This window comes from Rhinatrema bivittatum, chromosome 3, assembly GCF_901001135.1.
Source record: "Rhinatrema bivittatum chromosome 3, aRhiBiv1.1, whole genome shotgun sequence".
In the NCBI taxonomy this organism is placed as follows: domain Eukaryota; kingdom Metazoa; phylum Chordata; class Amphibia; order Gymnophiona; family Rhinatrematidae; genus Rhinatrema; species Rhinatrema bivittatum.
In genome coordinates, this window is record NC_042617.1 from 417,455,438 (window position 1) to 417,472,184 (window position 16,747).

Here is a 16,747-nt window from a genome sequence, read left to right on the forward strand (position 1 = left end):
TTTAACATTTGGTCCAAGGCAGATTCTAGTTGAGCACATGTTAGCATGTGGAGGAGAATATGCCACACTATTTCACAGGACCTAGCTAAAGCATCATTTGCATATGAAGTTCTTTCATTAATTACCTGCAGAAATATGCTACTGTTAGTACATACTTGCTAATTCTCTTTGAGCCTGGCTCAAGGCTTTTAAGTGCATAACACATTATTCTGTGTGCACACTAAATGGCCATAGCATGCACACTAATCTTTTAATGCATAGGCCCAGATATCTCACTTCAGTATAAACTCAGTGAAACAGCACATTAGAGTGTTAAACAAGACTGACCCATGTAAATTCTGCTTGTTGCCACGTATAGGACCAGAGCTTGATCCCCAGTTCAGATCTTCTATTTCCAAGGCAAGAAGAGCTGAGAATTCTGTGGAGGCAGCATTCATAGTCTATTTGGGGACAGAGGAGAGTGGGAGTCCTCAACACTGGGCATCAGAAGGGGAGCAGACTCTTCCCAGCCTTCCAAATTTTCAAAAGTTTTATTCAGCACTTCATGAATGGGGTCTCTGGTGGAGCAGATTATTTTTATTTTTGTTGATTGTGCCGGTTGTCAGCCAGTGGAGTAAATACTCCATGTGGCATCAGTGGGAGACAGGAGAAATATTTTCCAAGTCTGAGAAGGAACCAGTCTTATCTACTAGGGTGGAAAGTAGTAGCAGCCCTTCTCAGGTCTGGGTCTGGTCGGGCTTTGTGGTGTTCTTGCAGGGGCCAGCTCCTGTTTTCAGCACAGCAAACGTGGTGGGAAGAGCTGCTTTAGATTGGAGGAGTTTGAAGGAAAGAAGCCAACTAGCAGAAGGAATGACTGTTGATAAATTACAGAAGAAAACAACTATGGCTATGCTTTGATTGGCTATTAATTAGCATGAAGGAACTATTCAGGAGTTGGAAATCTAAGTGCAAAAAGGTAAACAGTGGAGTGCGTCAGGAATCTGTATTTGGCAGTGTTCCATGGGGAAGGCCTAGATTCAATTCCTGGTCAGGACTCTCTTTCCTGGCATTGAGGATGGTGCAGAAACTGTTTATAACCTCCAGGGGGCATGCTCCATCAATGGCAACTCCTAGCAGTTGTATTCTGGGGGGGGGGACCTATGGTCTGAGGGCCATCACTGCAGTGGCTGAACTGAGTGAGTTGAGAGGGGATATAAAATAAGAGAAATCTCCCTCCCACCCCCAGGTAATTTTGAATGAAGGCTCATGATGTCATAATTCAAAAAGGAGGCCTGTTCCAATTGAGCTAGGATCCAAAGGACCAGGAGAAAACTGAAGGCCTAAAAAGACATATATGTAAATGCAAGTGGTCTACAAATAAAATGTATTCAGTTTCTTTAATGCAGATCAACTGTCTTTTTTGAGTATTCATAACTGAGAAGTTAGACTCCTTTTATTCCTCTCTCATATCCCTCATTAAGGGTTAATATCATCATACTAGGAAATGCAGTTTGCTGTTTTGTAATTGTCTGTAATACAGTCTATAATTATGATTGTTTCTTCTAAATTATTGTGTGTGTTCTGAGCTCTCATTTCACTTTGTCGGAGCCTAAAACTGGATGGAAGATTTTTGCATACATAACATAATAGATGACAGTACAGAAAGACCAATTGGCCCCATCCAATCGGCTCAGTATTTCTGGTCTACACTATTAAGCTATATGGCTATGCTAGCCATAGAAGTCTGACCACTGTAGGATATCACTCTTCATCCAAGAAAGTTTTTGTTCTTTTCCTCTTTAGTTCTTTACCATTCTTGGTAGATCAGCATATAAATTCCCATACTTAATCCAATGCCCCAGCCATCTCACCCCCATGTCTTACCACAAGCTTTGCAATAGTCATTAAACTATTATCTAACAAATAACCGTTTTAGTGATGATGTCCTGAGGTCAGATAATTGAAAAACTCCAGATAACCAATCTTGTGGTAGATATAGTTGGTCGCTGGAGTGAATCCTTCTGGCAACTTAGCTGCCTCATGTGGAGCTTGGAGGCCATCACCATCCACTATCCAGCCTCAGTCTCTCTCTCAACCACACTCTCTCTCATTACCCAGAAAGCTATGCTTTCTGGGTAATGACTAGATATCTGACACTTCTTATTTGATCTAGCTCAAGTCCTAAGGGGATTAGATAATAGGTCAATGACTAATCTAAACAGCAGCCAGAACTATCAAGGCTATTGCTCTATTATCTGACAACCTATGTCCTTCTGGCCTTGCTGGTTAGAACCTGGTCATCACCAACCTGTCAGTATTAACCTAGCTGGTTTCTGATAAATTTTAGCCTGCTGGTTCCCATCTGACTAGCCTATGGCCTAAAATATTGCTAGCTTGTGCTCCCTTTTTCTGCACGTTGTTTTCTGCTCATCACTTCGCCTCTTGCCTCCACTCTTGAAGGAGTAAAGTAGGCTATTCCAGGTATCTACCACCTTCTAAGAAGTATTTTCTCAAGTTTTCTCTCTGCAACTTCAGATCATGACGTTGTCCTTAAATTGTTTTTCTATAGAAAACTTTGTCTTCCATTTCTTTATTGAAGCCCACCAAATATTTGAATGTTTTTATAATTGTCCTATTTTCCCTCTTTTCTCAAATGATTGCATTTTTAGTTTCTTGAGCCTCTCTTTGTAGAGTTTATGTTGCAGGCCATTTATCATTTTTTGAATGCCTTCTCAATGGTCTTACAGTTTTTGTTTTGGAAATTGAATGAAAACTCCATTGGGATACTCATATTTCTTTACCCCAATGTATGAGAGGCTTATTTCTTAGATTATATTGCTTTATGACAAGAATAAAAAAAAAAAGACGACCAACAAAATAGGAACTGATGGATCTCTGATATAGTTTTAATCTAATCAAACATGTAATTATTTAAAAGTTAAATATATAATATATGTTCCAAGTAGATCCTGCCATAACACAGCATTAGCTTTCGTGTCAGAGAAAGGGGAGATGCAGGTCAGATGTTGTAAATACATCTTTTAAATACATTAAAGTCAACATTATCTACATTTTAGATTCTTATACATGTTAAAAACCTGAAATTGCATATTTTGTTTCCTTTCAATTTACTTTCATTCAGTCTAACCAAATTAAGTTTCAAGCAGCAGTTCTTACATGCTTTTGTTGAGCGTTCTCAAACACTATTCCCATGGGTTAACCAAGAAAGGAAATGGACAATATTCTTTGAGAAAGTATGAAGTGGGAAAATGTTTGGAACTATTTATAGTGGTAGCGCTCAGCTGTGGAAATCCCAGACATGATCCTCTATTTATAACTGTCCATAGGGTTAAAAGGGTGAGACTAGAAATCTTTTTGAATAAAGCTGCATAATATGTTCAGCCCTTAACTTAAAAAGCTGTTTATTGTGGTTAACCATTTGCAGAAACTTGTGACTTCAAGGAATGTAGGAAGGAAACAAAATAAGGCATAAAGACACAAGTTGCCAGGAAAAAAAATATTTTCACAAACAATTACAGTATCAACTTCATGCTGTATACCTTTTCCTCCAGTTCTAATAGGTCAAGGGTAAACTGGAATTTTACATCCCCCAACTTGCTCTAAGAGGTAAAGAAAAAGACAACAGATTTTGGGAACAAAGGAATTAAGTTAGCTGTGTAATGGAGCTTCGACGTTTACACTAAATCTTATACGTAGCTTGAATGGGAAGGAATGGAAAATCAAAGGATAAAGATTTTCTTTAAAAAGTGGTATTGGGTGTCAGACAGTGGATTAAAAATGACACGAAGCGGTAGCACCTTATAGACTAACCAATTTATTGAGACATGAGCTTTCCAGAACAATCCACTGCCTCAGATATTCAGAGGGATAGCCATGTTAGTCGATGTAGCAAAATGACACGAGGCAGGTGGCATCTTTTGAGTACAGTTGCATCTGACAAAGAGGACTCTGTTCTTGAAAGCTTATGCCTCAATAAAATGGTTAGTCTATAAGGTGCTACCGCTTTGTGTCATTTTTAATCCACTGTCTGACACCCAATACCACTTTTTAAAGAAAATCTTTATCCTTTGATTTTCCATTGTGCTTTATTTTTAGGAATGCTATTCCTATAGGAGCTTCTGACTAATTATGCATTTTGGCTCCATTCACCTAATCTGAATCTGGAAAGGATGACGAGTTGAATAGCTATTGGGGGGAGGGGGGGGTGTTAGAGCATTGGAAAGGGAATGAGGGATGAGTGCATTCAATGGGGCTGGGGGTGGGTTAATCCCTTGGGTGGATGTTGTGGAGGAGGGGTTAGTATGTCATGGAAAACTAGTCAAAGCAGCAACCAAGTATGAGTTGGTAGCCACAATTTGAGGCCACCAAAAAATGTGTTGCGAGAACCCCTAGACTAAAATCATTGTAAATGCCCAAGTTTTGAACAAAAAATAAAATTCCCTCCCAAAAATGGCATTTGAATGAAAATTCTTTGTAGATTTCATGTTCTGATTTTTTTTTTTTTATTGTGGACATATAGGGAGCAATTTTCAAAACAACATGGATTATTGCAAAATCTCTGGGTACTTTTCCTCGTAAATTTTGCACTAGTTCTCAAAGGGAAAGTACATGCATACATTCTCTTTGAAAATTGCATGGGGAAAAAGTACTCTCAGAGATTTGCACTTCTTTATTCCTGGGGATACTTTTTCCCTAGGAAAAAAAACCCGCATAGTTTTGAAAATACAAAACTATGTGCATTGTTGTCTCCCCCTACCTAACCTTTTCCTGCAGGTAAAAGTAAGGCTGTTGTTTATCCCCTGCATGTAATTTTACCACAAACAGGCTGGGCATTTTTCAGACAGCTATTTACCCAGGTGAATGCCTTTGAAAATTGCCTTCACCATATTTTAACAGTAAGATCTAACATCTGGCTAGTGAACATTTTATCATCATTTATTAAAAACAAAAAATGTGACTTACATTTTTAGCTTTCAATATTTCACAGTCAATTTCTTTTTCTACATATTTCTGAAATGAGGTAGTCTTTAAAAACTTGTGTGTCATTTATACAACTTGGGATACCAAACAATTTTGTTTATAAGTCATTGTAAGATGAATCACATCTATTTTCAAAGCTACCCTTATAGATCAGTTGCGTTTGAGAGTCACATGCAGAAATTTTATAGCAATAAAATATTTTATAATCAAAGGTCTTTAGATAAAACCATTTCATAGCATACAGAAACTCTGCATAGTGTTTCCATTTCCATAGTGTAACATTTTATTTTATGTCCATCATCTGTGCGATAAATATGAAACAAAGACGTTCACAGATATTAATACATAAAGCTTGCATATACATTTTATTGAGTAAAATACTATAAAAGCAAAGGAATTAAATATGCAATTACAGATATTACGTGACATTGATAATTTCATACAGACTTATTTCAGCATATTTACATTTCAGTTAAAATCCTCTCTTCACAGATTATTTTCTTTCATTGAGACAGAAACAATAATAAAGTCTGGTTATTCCACACAGTCACAGGACTGCAACCTCTATAGTTCACTTTGTCAAGAGGTAGTTTTCAACTGGACAGATCCGGTGCTGTGTAATGGAATCTGAAGAAAAAGAAAACAGACTGATTATTTATTAGTGCCAGGCCACAAGAAATTAGGGCCTATTTCAAACTAAATGTTTGCACAACCTGTCCGCAACATAGGGTGATTTAGGGCTCATGATATGAAGCTAGTGGGATGGAGAAAAGCGGGACAGGGTAGTAGACTCATGTAACATAAAACAGTATTTCGTCGTAGAAGGCATGGTAAATACATAGAAGAGCTTCCTCGTGGAAATGGTGGGACAAAAATAGTATTGGAGTTCAAAAAGGCATGAGATAACACAGAGGATCTTTAGTGGTGGGGGAATGAGGTAAAGTTGAAGATCTAATAAGAACAGCAGGATATAGGAAAAATGGGCATATTAAATGAGTCTTGGGTTGTCTGCCATCATATTCTATGTTTCTATTTATGTGCTAGTAAAGTCTTAATTGACTGATTCAGGCATTTTTGCTAATATGAACACCCTAACATATTCAAAGATGTAGGGGGGCCTATGCACTAAAGTCTTGCATGTTAAGGCCATTTTGCAGATGTTACAAATAGGCTCAGCAATAAAGTTTAAACATGCAGGTTAAGATGATTCCCTCAACACCTTAACAGTATATGCTAAAATTAACACCAGCACAAATGCAAATGAGGGAGTGTTACATCCAAACAAGGCTTTACCACACTCATGGTAAATAGTGTAGTATGCTATCCTCCACCTACTATTTTCTGTGGACCTGATAAAGCCAAAATGTTAACACTTGCCTTGGATCAGATGTTAACTTGTTAGCAAGCATGGAAAGTCTTGAAATCCCTTGTGCTCACTAGCCTGAAATGAAAGGCAGGGGGCATTTCATCTCCCCACCCCTCTGGCATATAGATAAAGGGCACTGCTATCCCTAAGAATTTCTTCCCTTCTCTTCCTTCCCTCGAGAAAAGTTGGAGTCTAATGCCTCAGTGGACCTTTTTTCTCCCTCCTCGCAAGGATCTTAATTAATTAATTAGGATTTATGGATTGCATTTGATCTGATGAGACCCACTGTGTTTTACATTAAAATCAATTACAAAACAGCATAAAAATCATTACAAAAATGTCCCACCTATTACAATACAAAATACCTCAGCCTCACCTAAACTCATGAAGCATATATCTTAATATCATGCATTTGTGCAGTTCATGCTCCAGTTTGGTTAGACATCTCTGGGTATCAGATGCAGTCTATTTTGATTCATTAATAATGAATCAGAATAGAGTTTTCTTTATATTTATAGAAAATATTTTGTACTTTGTAAAGAGAACAGTTTTTCTGTTTTACTGCATCAAAATGTTTAAATAGGCAATTATAGCAAATGATGAGCTCAGCATGATGTGGTGTGGTGAGATGTGAGGTGATAACTTAAAAAAAGCTGAGGGATCTTCACAAAGCATTAAAAAAGAATCTCTTGTATCAAAGAAAGCAAGTCTGCATATTTGAAAACAGGGCTCTCCGTAGACATCACAATGAATCAGCCATAATGTGTGGGTGAAGTCATCCAACAGTGCTGACACAGACTCAGCTCCCAAAACACAGTAAAAGTCTTACTGAGCATGCGGGGGTGTTCCTGTGGTCACTTGCTGCTTTGAGAGCCCCTCAGTCTCAGCAAGGTAGTCTATTCTTTAGGGAAGAGGGTAGGTAATAAGTCTGGCTGATTCATCCTGCTGTCTATGGAGAACCCTGTTCACAGGTAAGCAAACTTGATTTCTATGTTAACAAGCAGGCTCAATTCAGCCACAATGTGTGGGAAGTCCCAAGCTGAGCGTTACATTGTTGAGCAATTACTGATAGAGATGACCGGGACCTCTCCAATGGAGAGTGGACTACTGGGTGAACAGGCTGCGCAGAACTGCTTGTCCAAAGTTATTGTCTCTTTGAGACATGTATCTGCACAGTAGTGGGATATAAAAGTGTGAACTGATGACCAAGTAGCAGCTTTTCATATGTCTTTTCTGGAAGTGGCCCTGAGAAGAGCCACTGAAGTCGCCATGGCTCTCATTTGATAAGCCTTGACAATATCTGTAATCGGTAAGTCAGCTAGCGCAGAACAGTCTACTAGCCAATTAGATAGAGCTTGTTTGGCAGCTGCCCGTCCCAATCTATTGGGATCAAAGGACACAAATAGCTGAGAAGCTTGATGGTGAGGATGAGCCCACTTTAGGTAATATGTCAGGGCTCTCTTGCAATCCAAGGAGTTAAGAACCCTTTTTCCTTTGTACGCATGCAACTTAGAAAGAAAGTAGGTAACACAATAGTTTGGTGGATGTGGAAAGCGGACACCACTTTCCGTAGAGCCACCCTGTTTTGAAAAAACTGAGGGTAGAGTGAGTGGGAAAACTAGAACCTGCAATTCACTTACTCTTAGAGCTGAAGTGATGGCTACAAAAAACAAGACTTTTAGAAGAATTGGACCCTTTCCACCACCAAACAGGGCAGGGAGGCAGGCCTCAAGGATGTCAAAAACTGGTTCCAAGCTTAGGCTGTGATTGCTGCTAGGCCTATGGTTGATGCCTATCCTGCTATGGACCTCTAGAGGGCAGCTGTTGCTGCTGGAGAGTGGGAGGACCTTGATAGATGTTGAAGAGAGTAGAAAGGACATTTTTGGAAGAATGGACACTTGTAAGAAAAGTACATCTGTTGGGCTGGGGCCAGTTGGTTCCCTGCTGCTGCTGACAATGACTGCAGGGCGCATTGATGCTCCTTAATCAGACTATCTCCTGTAGCTTATCTCCAATCAAGTTTGTCTCTTATACTGGGTACATTTGCTAACTTGTTGTGAACATCTTAGTCAAGGCCACTCACTCATAACCATGTGAGTGTAATGACCCTGGTTGCTTTGTAGCTTTCCTACCTGCAGGGACTCAGTTTGAGCTGCAGTCTGAACTGATGAGGCATGCCTCAAAGGCACATGAAGCAGGCTGCCATGCCTTAAAAGCCTGCCTCACACACAGCCCATTGCCTCTTCACTGAGTCTCCTCTCTGCTTTATTCTTGTCTTGCCTTTTCCTGTTTTCTGTGTACCTTTTAGAGGCCTTCTTTCCCTGTCTTTGTTCTTATTTATGTGTTTTCCTAGTTTCTGAAGGGCCTTCCACTGGCACTCCTGTCTGTTCTTTCTCTGTTTTTCCTGTGCAGCCTTCCAGTGGCCCTTTTGCCTGTTTTTCTGTTATTTGTCTGATTCCTGACTTATCCTGCATTCTGTTTCTGTTTTGCCCTTTGTACTATCCTGTACCTGCCTAGCCCTGTCCCTGTCCTGCCCTTGTTTGCCTTGTTCCTGTCTTTGTCCCTTTAGTATCTTGTCTGTCTGGTCCCTGCCTTGCCCTGTCCCCGTTCCAGTTTTGCCCTGTTTTTATTTTCCCTGTTCCTGTCTTGTCTGCCCTGTCTTTCCTCCACCTTGGACGGATTTCTCATTCCTGACCCAGCCTGCCTCTTGATGCTGCTTTCCCTGATCTTGGCCTGCCTCGTCTCTGTCTGGACCCCTGTTCTGCTGCACCACCAGCAAAACCCTACTGGCCACCAGAACCTGTGGGCTCAACCCAAGGGGGAGGTGGCCGGTCAGGCAGAAGCCCTGCTTGTGTCCTGTATTGCTCCTGCCAGGGGATTACCTTTAACCAGCCTGTATAAAGTAACATAGTAATGACTGCAGAAAAGGACCAAATGGTCCATCCAGTCTTTCCAGCTAGCTTCTTATGGTAGTATCTTCCATGCTGTGCAGGTTACCCCCATGTTTCTCTTAAGGGTAACAACTGCCGCTCCGTGCAGTTATTCCCAAGCCTTATGATAGCCCATAAAAATGTTACTGTTAGCAACATTTTTACTGAGTGATGGCTGTGAATGTGAGCCTTTGTGCCCTATAGAAGTAGCCAAAGTTCTGCTTGTGGTATTAAATGCTTCAGACACAGAGTGGATAAGCGTAAGGGTCAAAGAAGCTTGAACTAATGGCCCTGACAGTTGCAGACAGTGAACCTGCCACTGAAGCTTCTGGCTCTCCAGGGAGTTGTAGCATTTCTTCTTTATATTCTTGGAAGAGCTAGACCCACCTTTGGAGCAGTCCTACTGAATTAGCACTGAGTGTACCCCAAATTGAGTCTCGCATATAAAGAACTCTCAAAAGGCATACAGTGCTGGTCCAACCAAACTTCTTGGCATCTGCTTCGCGGAAGTGCTATCCATCTGGCCTCTGATCCTGACCCTATTTCCTGTGTTCCTGCCTAATGATGGTGTTTCCAGAGTTCCTGTTCCAATGTTCCTCCTCTTTTTTCTAGTTCCTGTGCTCTTGTCCAGCCCCTGGACTCCACCATCGTGCCTTGGCCTTGCCTCTCCATGTACGCATCTTCCCTCTGAGATGGCCTCCGATTGTCGAGCTCTGATAACTTGGACAGTTTGGACAAGCCCAAGCCAGAGGGAAGGTTTGAATGAAGCAGTCCTGAAAAATTCAAGACTTTACAAAAAGCATTATAAGAATTTCTGTCCAGTCCCCTACCTATCAGCAAAAAGTGGACTCGCTCAGTTAATTTTTATTTTTAGAACCTTTTCTGAACTGTTCAAAGTAAAAGTATTGTGGGTTCTTTCCAATGCCCGTGACTAAAATGCAAAGAAATTCTTCACCAGCTCTGACAGTTGGGTTCCCACTGGCTGAGGGACCACTTGTGTTGGAGTTGAAGGAAAGACATCCTCTTGAGAAACCTAGATTGGTTTCATCCTCATTAAGGATTGTTGACTTCAGTGACACTGAGCAGGAGCTTACAGCCACAGTGCAGCAACTGAAGAAGGCTCTTAGGCACTTCATGCCTGTTGTATTGACACTACTCATTGGCTGTTGCCAGGTCTGATAATTGGCACTGGTAAATCTCCTTCTGTGTCAGAGTCCTGCTTTCCTTTCTAGTGGGACTCTTGTATTTGTGTACAGAGGCGCTCTGCTCCAATGAAAGTGAAGGAGCTTAGTATGCTGCACCGAGGGGGTTAAATGCGTCCTGGAGTGTGTGCTCCATGACTATCAGATAGATGGCACTCTGCTTGGCATCAGGTCTGGATAGAATAGATGTCTCAGCACCTTGAGGGTCTTCCGCATCATGAAGGATGATGGCACCTACATTGAGCAGGCTATCTTCTGCCTTGGAATTGAGGATGGGTCTGCACCAGTGGAACCCCATGCTGGTTTCTTCTTCAGTGCTGAGGGAGATGACCTTTGAGGGGATTCCTCTTCTAGGTGCCATAGTCTTCTGCACCATGCTCAATTCCTGACCTGAAACAGATGGAGATGGGGGGGGGGGGAGGTTGGACGGGAAGGGAGTCTTCCTGGACTTGAGGGAAAGAAATGGAGAGGAACCCTGCCTCTACTTCTTGCACCGAGAATCCGACATCACTGCACTCCAGGAAGAGGAACAGCTCTGCTATGCCACCTTGTGCTGATGCTCTGGCCTTCATCATGGTCTCTATGTATTGCTATGACTTTGTGGACAACAGTTGGAGACATCATGATCTGGGCCTAGGCAGTGATAGTAGACAGAATGTGTATTTGTAATGGCCATCTGGGGCCCACAGAGGTAGGTCTTACAACCGCTGATTGCATTCTTCTTAGCCTTTTCCATGTTATTTTCTTTTTTAGACTGAAAACATCTGTTGAGGGACTGCCAAGGCAGCGACAAAAGCCAAAAAAGTACAATGAGGCAGAATTAGACCAACCAACAAGAGCAAAACTAAATTGTAGAGATTGGGAACATGTCTTCATGGTAGCTTGGACAAAGACTGAGGGGCTCAAGAGGCAGAGTACTCACCAGAAACTACCAAGCATGCCCAGTAATACTTTTACTAAGCTCTGAGAGCTGGGTTTGTGTTAATGCTGTCATCATACCTGAGAACTTTTGATGCCGAGCCACTCAGATTTTTGTCAATTAGCAAGGGGTGGAACTGGGCACACTAACACATGCATACATGTCGACTCACACTCACTCTCTCTCTCACACACACACACAGAGTCATATGCAGTCTCGCTCCCTCAGGCCCCTATCTACTCCCATCCCACCCCTCTCTGAGTTACCAGCAGTCTCACGCACTCAGTCACTCTCCTCTCCCACCCCTCTTTCTCCCAGGTCTCCAATCTCCATCAGCCCCCTCTCCCCAAGACATAAAAGTCACCAGGAACCCATATGGCATTTGGCCTATTGTAGAGAGCTGGGTGTGGGCTTGATTCACAGAAAGCCATAAGTAAACAGTTAGAATATAGTAAATCTCCCATGACTAAACAGCACTAACTGGCGGTACTAAAAACATTAACAAGCCTACCTAAGAAAAGGCAGCACTGCAAATATTATATCAGGATCTAAAACACCAATACACCTCCTATTAGGAAAACAGAACAAGCTAGGCTGCCTAAAAAACTACATGTATTTAAAAATATTGTGCAAAAGCTTTTAAAACTACATAGGCCTCTTCGTCAGTTGTCAGAGCAGACACATTTACACAGGTCCTATATTGTCTCAATAGCTCACTGTGGGACCCGAGCAGTGATCCCTTGTCTAGAGGTACAAATCTAGTCTGACTCCAGCCTTTTCAAAACACTTTATCTTTATTTTACAGCTTCAATCAAATATTAGTAGACTGTTAAACTTCAGAACAATGTACTCTCAATACTCACAGCTTCCTGTACAGCTTCAGTCAATACTCACAGTATCCTTTACAGCTTCAGTGTTTGGATATTATTCTACAGGAGCTGCCTTCCTCCTGGAGACCTGGGCCTGGTCTGACTAACCCAACTGGGTCCCAACTCTTATTCCTCCCCTTCTAGGCCCCACCTAAAGAACTCTCTCTGTTTAGGTGATTTAATATTAACCAGACATCTAGCCTGCTCCTGCATAGGTTTAAGGGGGAAAATAGGGCACTGCATCACATACCCCCCACAGCTTGGACCTGTTGGACCGAGCATTTTCATGCCCCCTGTATCCCATACAGGGAAGTGTCTCACATCCCCACTCCCTCTTATTTGGCCTCCTGCCAGTTAGGCTTGGGGGTCGGGGTTCTAGGGTGATACTCACTCCCATCTCCCAGGGTTACCCCAGATCACACTATGGTCATCACCTACTGTGCAGTGTGTATACCCAGTCCTTTAACCAAATCCCTTGGCTGGCTCCAGGTTCAAATTCCAGCCTGGTTGAATTTTTTGGACTGGCTGTGGGGCCTCCAGTGGTGGTTTCCCATGGTATCATCTGTAGGTATTTTCCAGCGACTGATGCCTCCTCTTCCGCAGTCCTCTCAGTGCTCTCTGTCCATTTGCCCATGCCAGCCACTGGCTCCTCTGCAACCCCTGTTGCTGGAGTATCCACAGTGCCATGCATTGGCTCCTCTGAGCTCCCTCTTGCTAGGGACTCTCCTCTTCAGTGTCTGGACACCCTATAGAGCCTTCATCAGGGCCTCCTGTAGCACCCAAATTAAGACTTCCTAATACTGCTTCCTTCTGGGCAATCTGTGTTGTCCTCCCCAGGGCTCTCTCTGACCCCACTCTATGGGTTTTTCACAGACCCCTTTCTCTGGGCGTTCTGTGACAGTGTCTCCCACTGGGGTCTCTGCTGCATCCCCGTTCGGGGTATTTGCGGTAGCAGCTCTATCAAGTTCTCCTACTGTGCCTCCTCTAGGCCAATCAGTGTTGCACTGCGCAGGCCACTCCATAAAGCTCCCTTCTGGGCCCTCTGGGTTGCAGTTTCCAGGCAAGGCTATGAAGTTTCACCATGAGCTCTCTGTTGCCTTCTGCACTGGGGATTCATGCTCCTCAGGATTTGCTTTGGCATGAGCCAGGTTGCCGCTTCCCAGGCTCCCTGACATGAACTCTCAAAGTAGGCTTGAGCTATAGTCAGGTGTGTCCCTCAGCTGCTGTGTTCCCACTGGATTCTCTATAGTGGCTTCCTTAGCTCCCAGGCTGCATAAGTTCTTCTTTGTAAAGGGACAAGAAGAGCATTGTGTGCTTCCAGGATCATTTTAGCCTTATCCCAGGGCAGCTGGCGCTATCTGAGGTTCTCCTGATACTTCGTTTGCCCTTCAAGAGTCTTTGAATTAATGCTTGCAAATTTCCTTCAGTCATGCTTTCAGACTGCTGCATTTTGATGCTGCTCTTTTTTTCTTTCTTCTCAGAGGCTAAACTGATGGCTGAAGGCTAGCTCCTGTGCACAGTAGCAATTTCACTTTCTGCTGGTATATGCCCTGCTCAACACAGCCTTATTGCTATTTCTCTCCCTTTTCTTTCTCAAGGCAAAAAGGTAAAAACAAACAAAAAAAAGCCTGCATAACCAGCATTAACTTGCTCACTTTTTATTCCCTATCTCTAGGGGAACTTCTCTCTTTAGCCGGTTTAAACTTTACTATGTTCTAGTTGTCCCTGCAACCAAACCCATTAATCAGTTTTCTCTCTATCTGAAACTTTTAAAATGTGTTTTTTTTCTCTTTAGTGCCGCTTTCTGAGCCACATGCTTTCACAGGCCTCTGTGCACTCCTGCACTCTGTATTTTGTTTTAGAACTAAAGGTTCTCTTCATAATTCTCTATAATTTGAATAGACACTTCTCTTCTGCAGGCTATTTAGCTTCCAAACTCTTAGAAGGCTACACACACACACACACACTGGAGGCTTTGGAATTTGAGAGAAAAAATACCATCTATAACACCATATGTGGAACCTTTGCGGCGATCCCTTGGGCTGGAGGCACAAATCTAGACTGACTCCAGCCTTTTCAAAACACTTTATCTTTATTTTACAGTTTTAATCAAACAAACATTAGTAATAGTTAAACTTCAGAACAGTGTACTGTCAATACTCACAACTTCCTTTACAGCTTCACTGTTTGGACAGCATTATTCCACAGCAGCTGCCTTCTTCCTAGAGATCTGGGCTTGGTCTGATTAACCCCACCTGAGTCCCAATTCTTATTCCTCCCCTGCTGGGCCCCAACCACAGAGCTCTCTCTCTTTAGGGGAATTAAGGTGGACTAGGCATCTAGCCTGGTCCTGCACAGGTTTAAGGGGGAAAATAGAGGCACTGCATCACACTCACATACAGTATTTTTGGATAATACATACATAGGTCCAATATAAGCTATCATAGGCTGCCAAAAATATAGTTTACCGCAAAACACAAATCTGCCATATCAAAACAATACTAACTCCCAAGATAAAAGGCAACAACACTACTCAGGAAAGAGCAGTACTGCAAATATTACATCAAGACATAGAAGACCAATACACCTCCTACTGAAAACAGAACAAGATGGACTGATATAGAACCCTACACAAACTATACACTAGCAGCATCCCTCACCTTTGTCACACAAGTAAAACAGACAAATCTTTAACAAAAGCAGAATAAAGGACTAACAAACAATAAAATCAAGAAACACAAAACAATCATAATAGTAAAACCATACTAATAAACAGAATAAATATTTCAAAACAACTGATGAATATAATTAAAACCTCATAAAAATGTTTATAAATTTGGAGTTTTATACTTACAAACTTTTCCATGATTTTAACTAAGTAAGGGATATAGTCGTCCTCATTAAATGGGTCCAGAGCGGGTATTTTTTTTAAACTAGGGCCTGACCACTGCCTTTTTTTTTTTTTTTAAAGAAGGCTTGATATTACACCTTCAGCTAAGGAAATGTTAGCTACGTGCTTAACCCAGTCCAGCAGACTACCCTTTGCTGCCTTAACCAACCATGACAGGCAAGGATCCTGTAAGCAAGTGGTGGTCCTTACATTAGCAAGGATATCATCTAACTGGACATTTCCAACTAAGTGAATACAGTCTAGTGTTTCCTACAGAGTTCTTGGAAAAATAATCTACCCATTTTTTAGGTTTTGTAGGTTTTGTGGACCCTTGGTGGGAGTTGACTCTCCCTGAGGGATTGAACCCATAGGGCCCCATGGTCGGGAGGCGAGGTGGATTGGAAACACAAGTGTCTGACCCATGGCTGTGGCCCAGGGGAAAGGAGGCGTAGCCAAGCTGTCTGCGTCACAGCCACGTGATCGCAGACACCTGTACTGTAGGAGTACTGCCAGGTGCCCCGAGGAGTGGGGAAGCCAGGAGACTGGCTCTCTGGTGCAGTAGTGCTGGAGCTACCCCGAGGAGCGGGGAGGCGTAGAGACTGAATGTCCAGTGTGGTAACACTGAGGCTAACCTGAGGAGCGGGGAAGCGTAGAGACAGGAACTTCAATGTGGCAATGCTGAGGCTACCCCGAGGAGCGGGAAAGCGTAGTAACAGGGTCTCCGATGTGGCAATGCTGAGGCTACCCCGAAGAGCGGGGAAGCGTAGAGACAGGAACTCCAATGTGGCTATGCTGAGGCTACCCCGAGGAGCGGGAAAGCGTAGAGACAGGAACTCCGATGTGGCTATGCTGAGGCTACCCCGAGGAGCGGGGAAGCGAAGAGCCAGGAACTCTGATGTGGCAGTCCTGAGGCTACCCTGAGGAGCGGGGAAGCGAAGAGCCAGGAACTCCGATGTGGCAGTCCTGAGGCTACCCCGAGGAGCGGGAAAGCGTAGAGACAGGAACTCCGATGTGGCTATGCTGAGGCTACCCCGAGGAGCGGGGAAGCGAAGAGCCAGGAACTCTGATGTGGCAGTCCTGAGGCTACCCTGAGGAGCGGGGAAGTGTAGAGACAGGAACTCTGATGTGGCTATGCTGAGGCTACCCCGAGGAGTGGGGAAGCGTAGAGACAGGATCTCTGGGATAGATTTCTGGCAGAGTAGCACTGAGGCTACCCCCGAAGAGCGGGGCAGCACAAGACAAAGTCCCCGAACAGAAAGCGCAGAGCAGGCATCCAAGGAGCGTGTACTCAAGCCAGAGTCCAGAAAGTAGAGCAGAGATGCAAGGCAGGAACGACAGATCCGGAGAATAGGAACAAGCACCAACAGAGCTCAGGGAACTCGTTGCCAAGTCAATTAGCGTAGGCCAAAGGAGGTTCTTAAATATCCCAGGCTTGTGATGTCATCAGCCAGGGACGACCCTGCAGTTCCCGCCATTGGGCCTTTAAAGGGAGGCCCAGTGGCGAGCACGCGCACCTAGGAAGGCCCAGAATCGGCGTTTAAGTCGGCGGCGTCCCAGTTGCCATGTGGAGTCTTGGGAGCCAGGAGGTACG

The 16,747-nt window shown here is 43.2% G+C and overlaps 1 protein-coding gene across 6 annotated transcripts in view; it reads right to left on the bottom strand.

The window, feature by feature from the left end:
• Window positions 1-2,864: 2,864 nt before the first annotated feature.
• The window catches only part of MCPH1 (microcephalin 1), a 714,835-nt gene continuing 700,952 nt past the window's right edge, over window positions 2,865-16,747 (bottom strand). For all 6 annotated transcript variants that reach the window (XM_029595742.1, XM_029595743.1, XM_029595745.1 and 3 more), the window contains one exon: window positions 2,865-5,607. In XM_029595742.1, coding sequence (XP_029451602.1) covers window positions 5,552-5,607 — 56 coding nt within the window. In that variant the 3' untranslated portion in view covers window positions 2,865-5,551. The remainder of the gene's footprint in view (window positions 5,608-16,747) is intronic.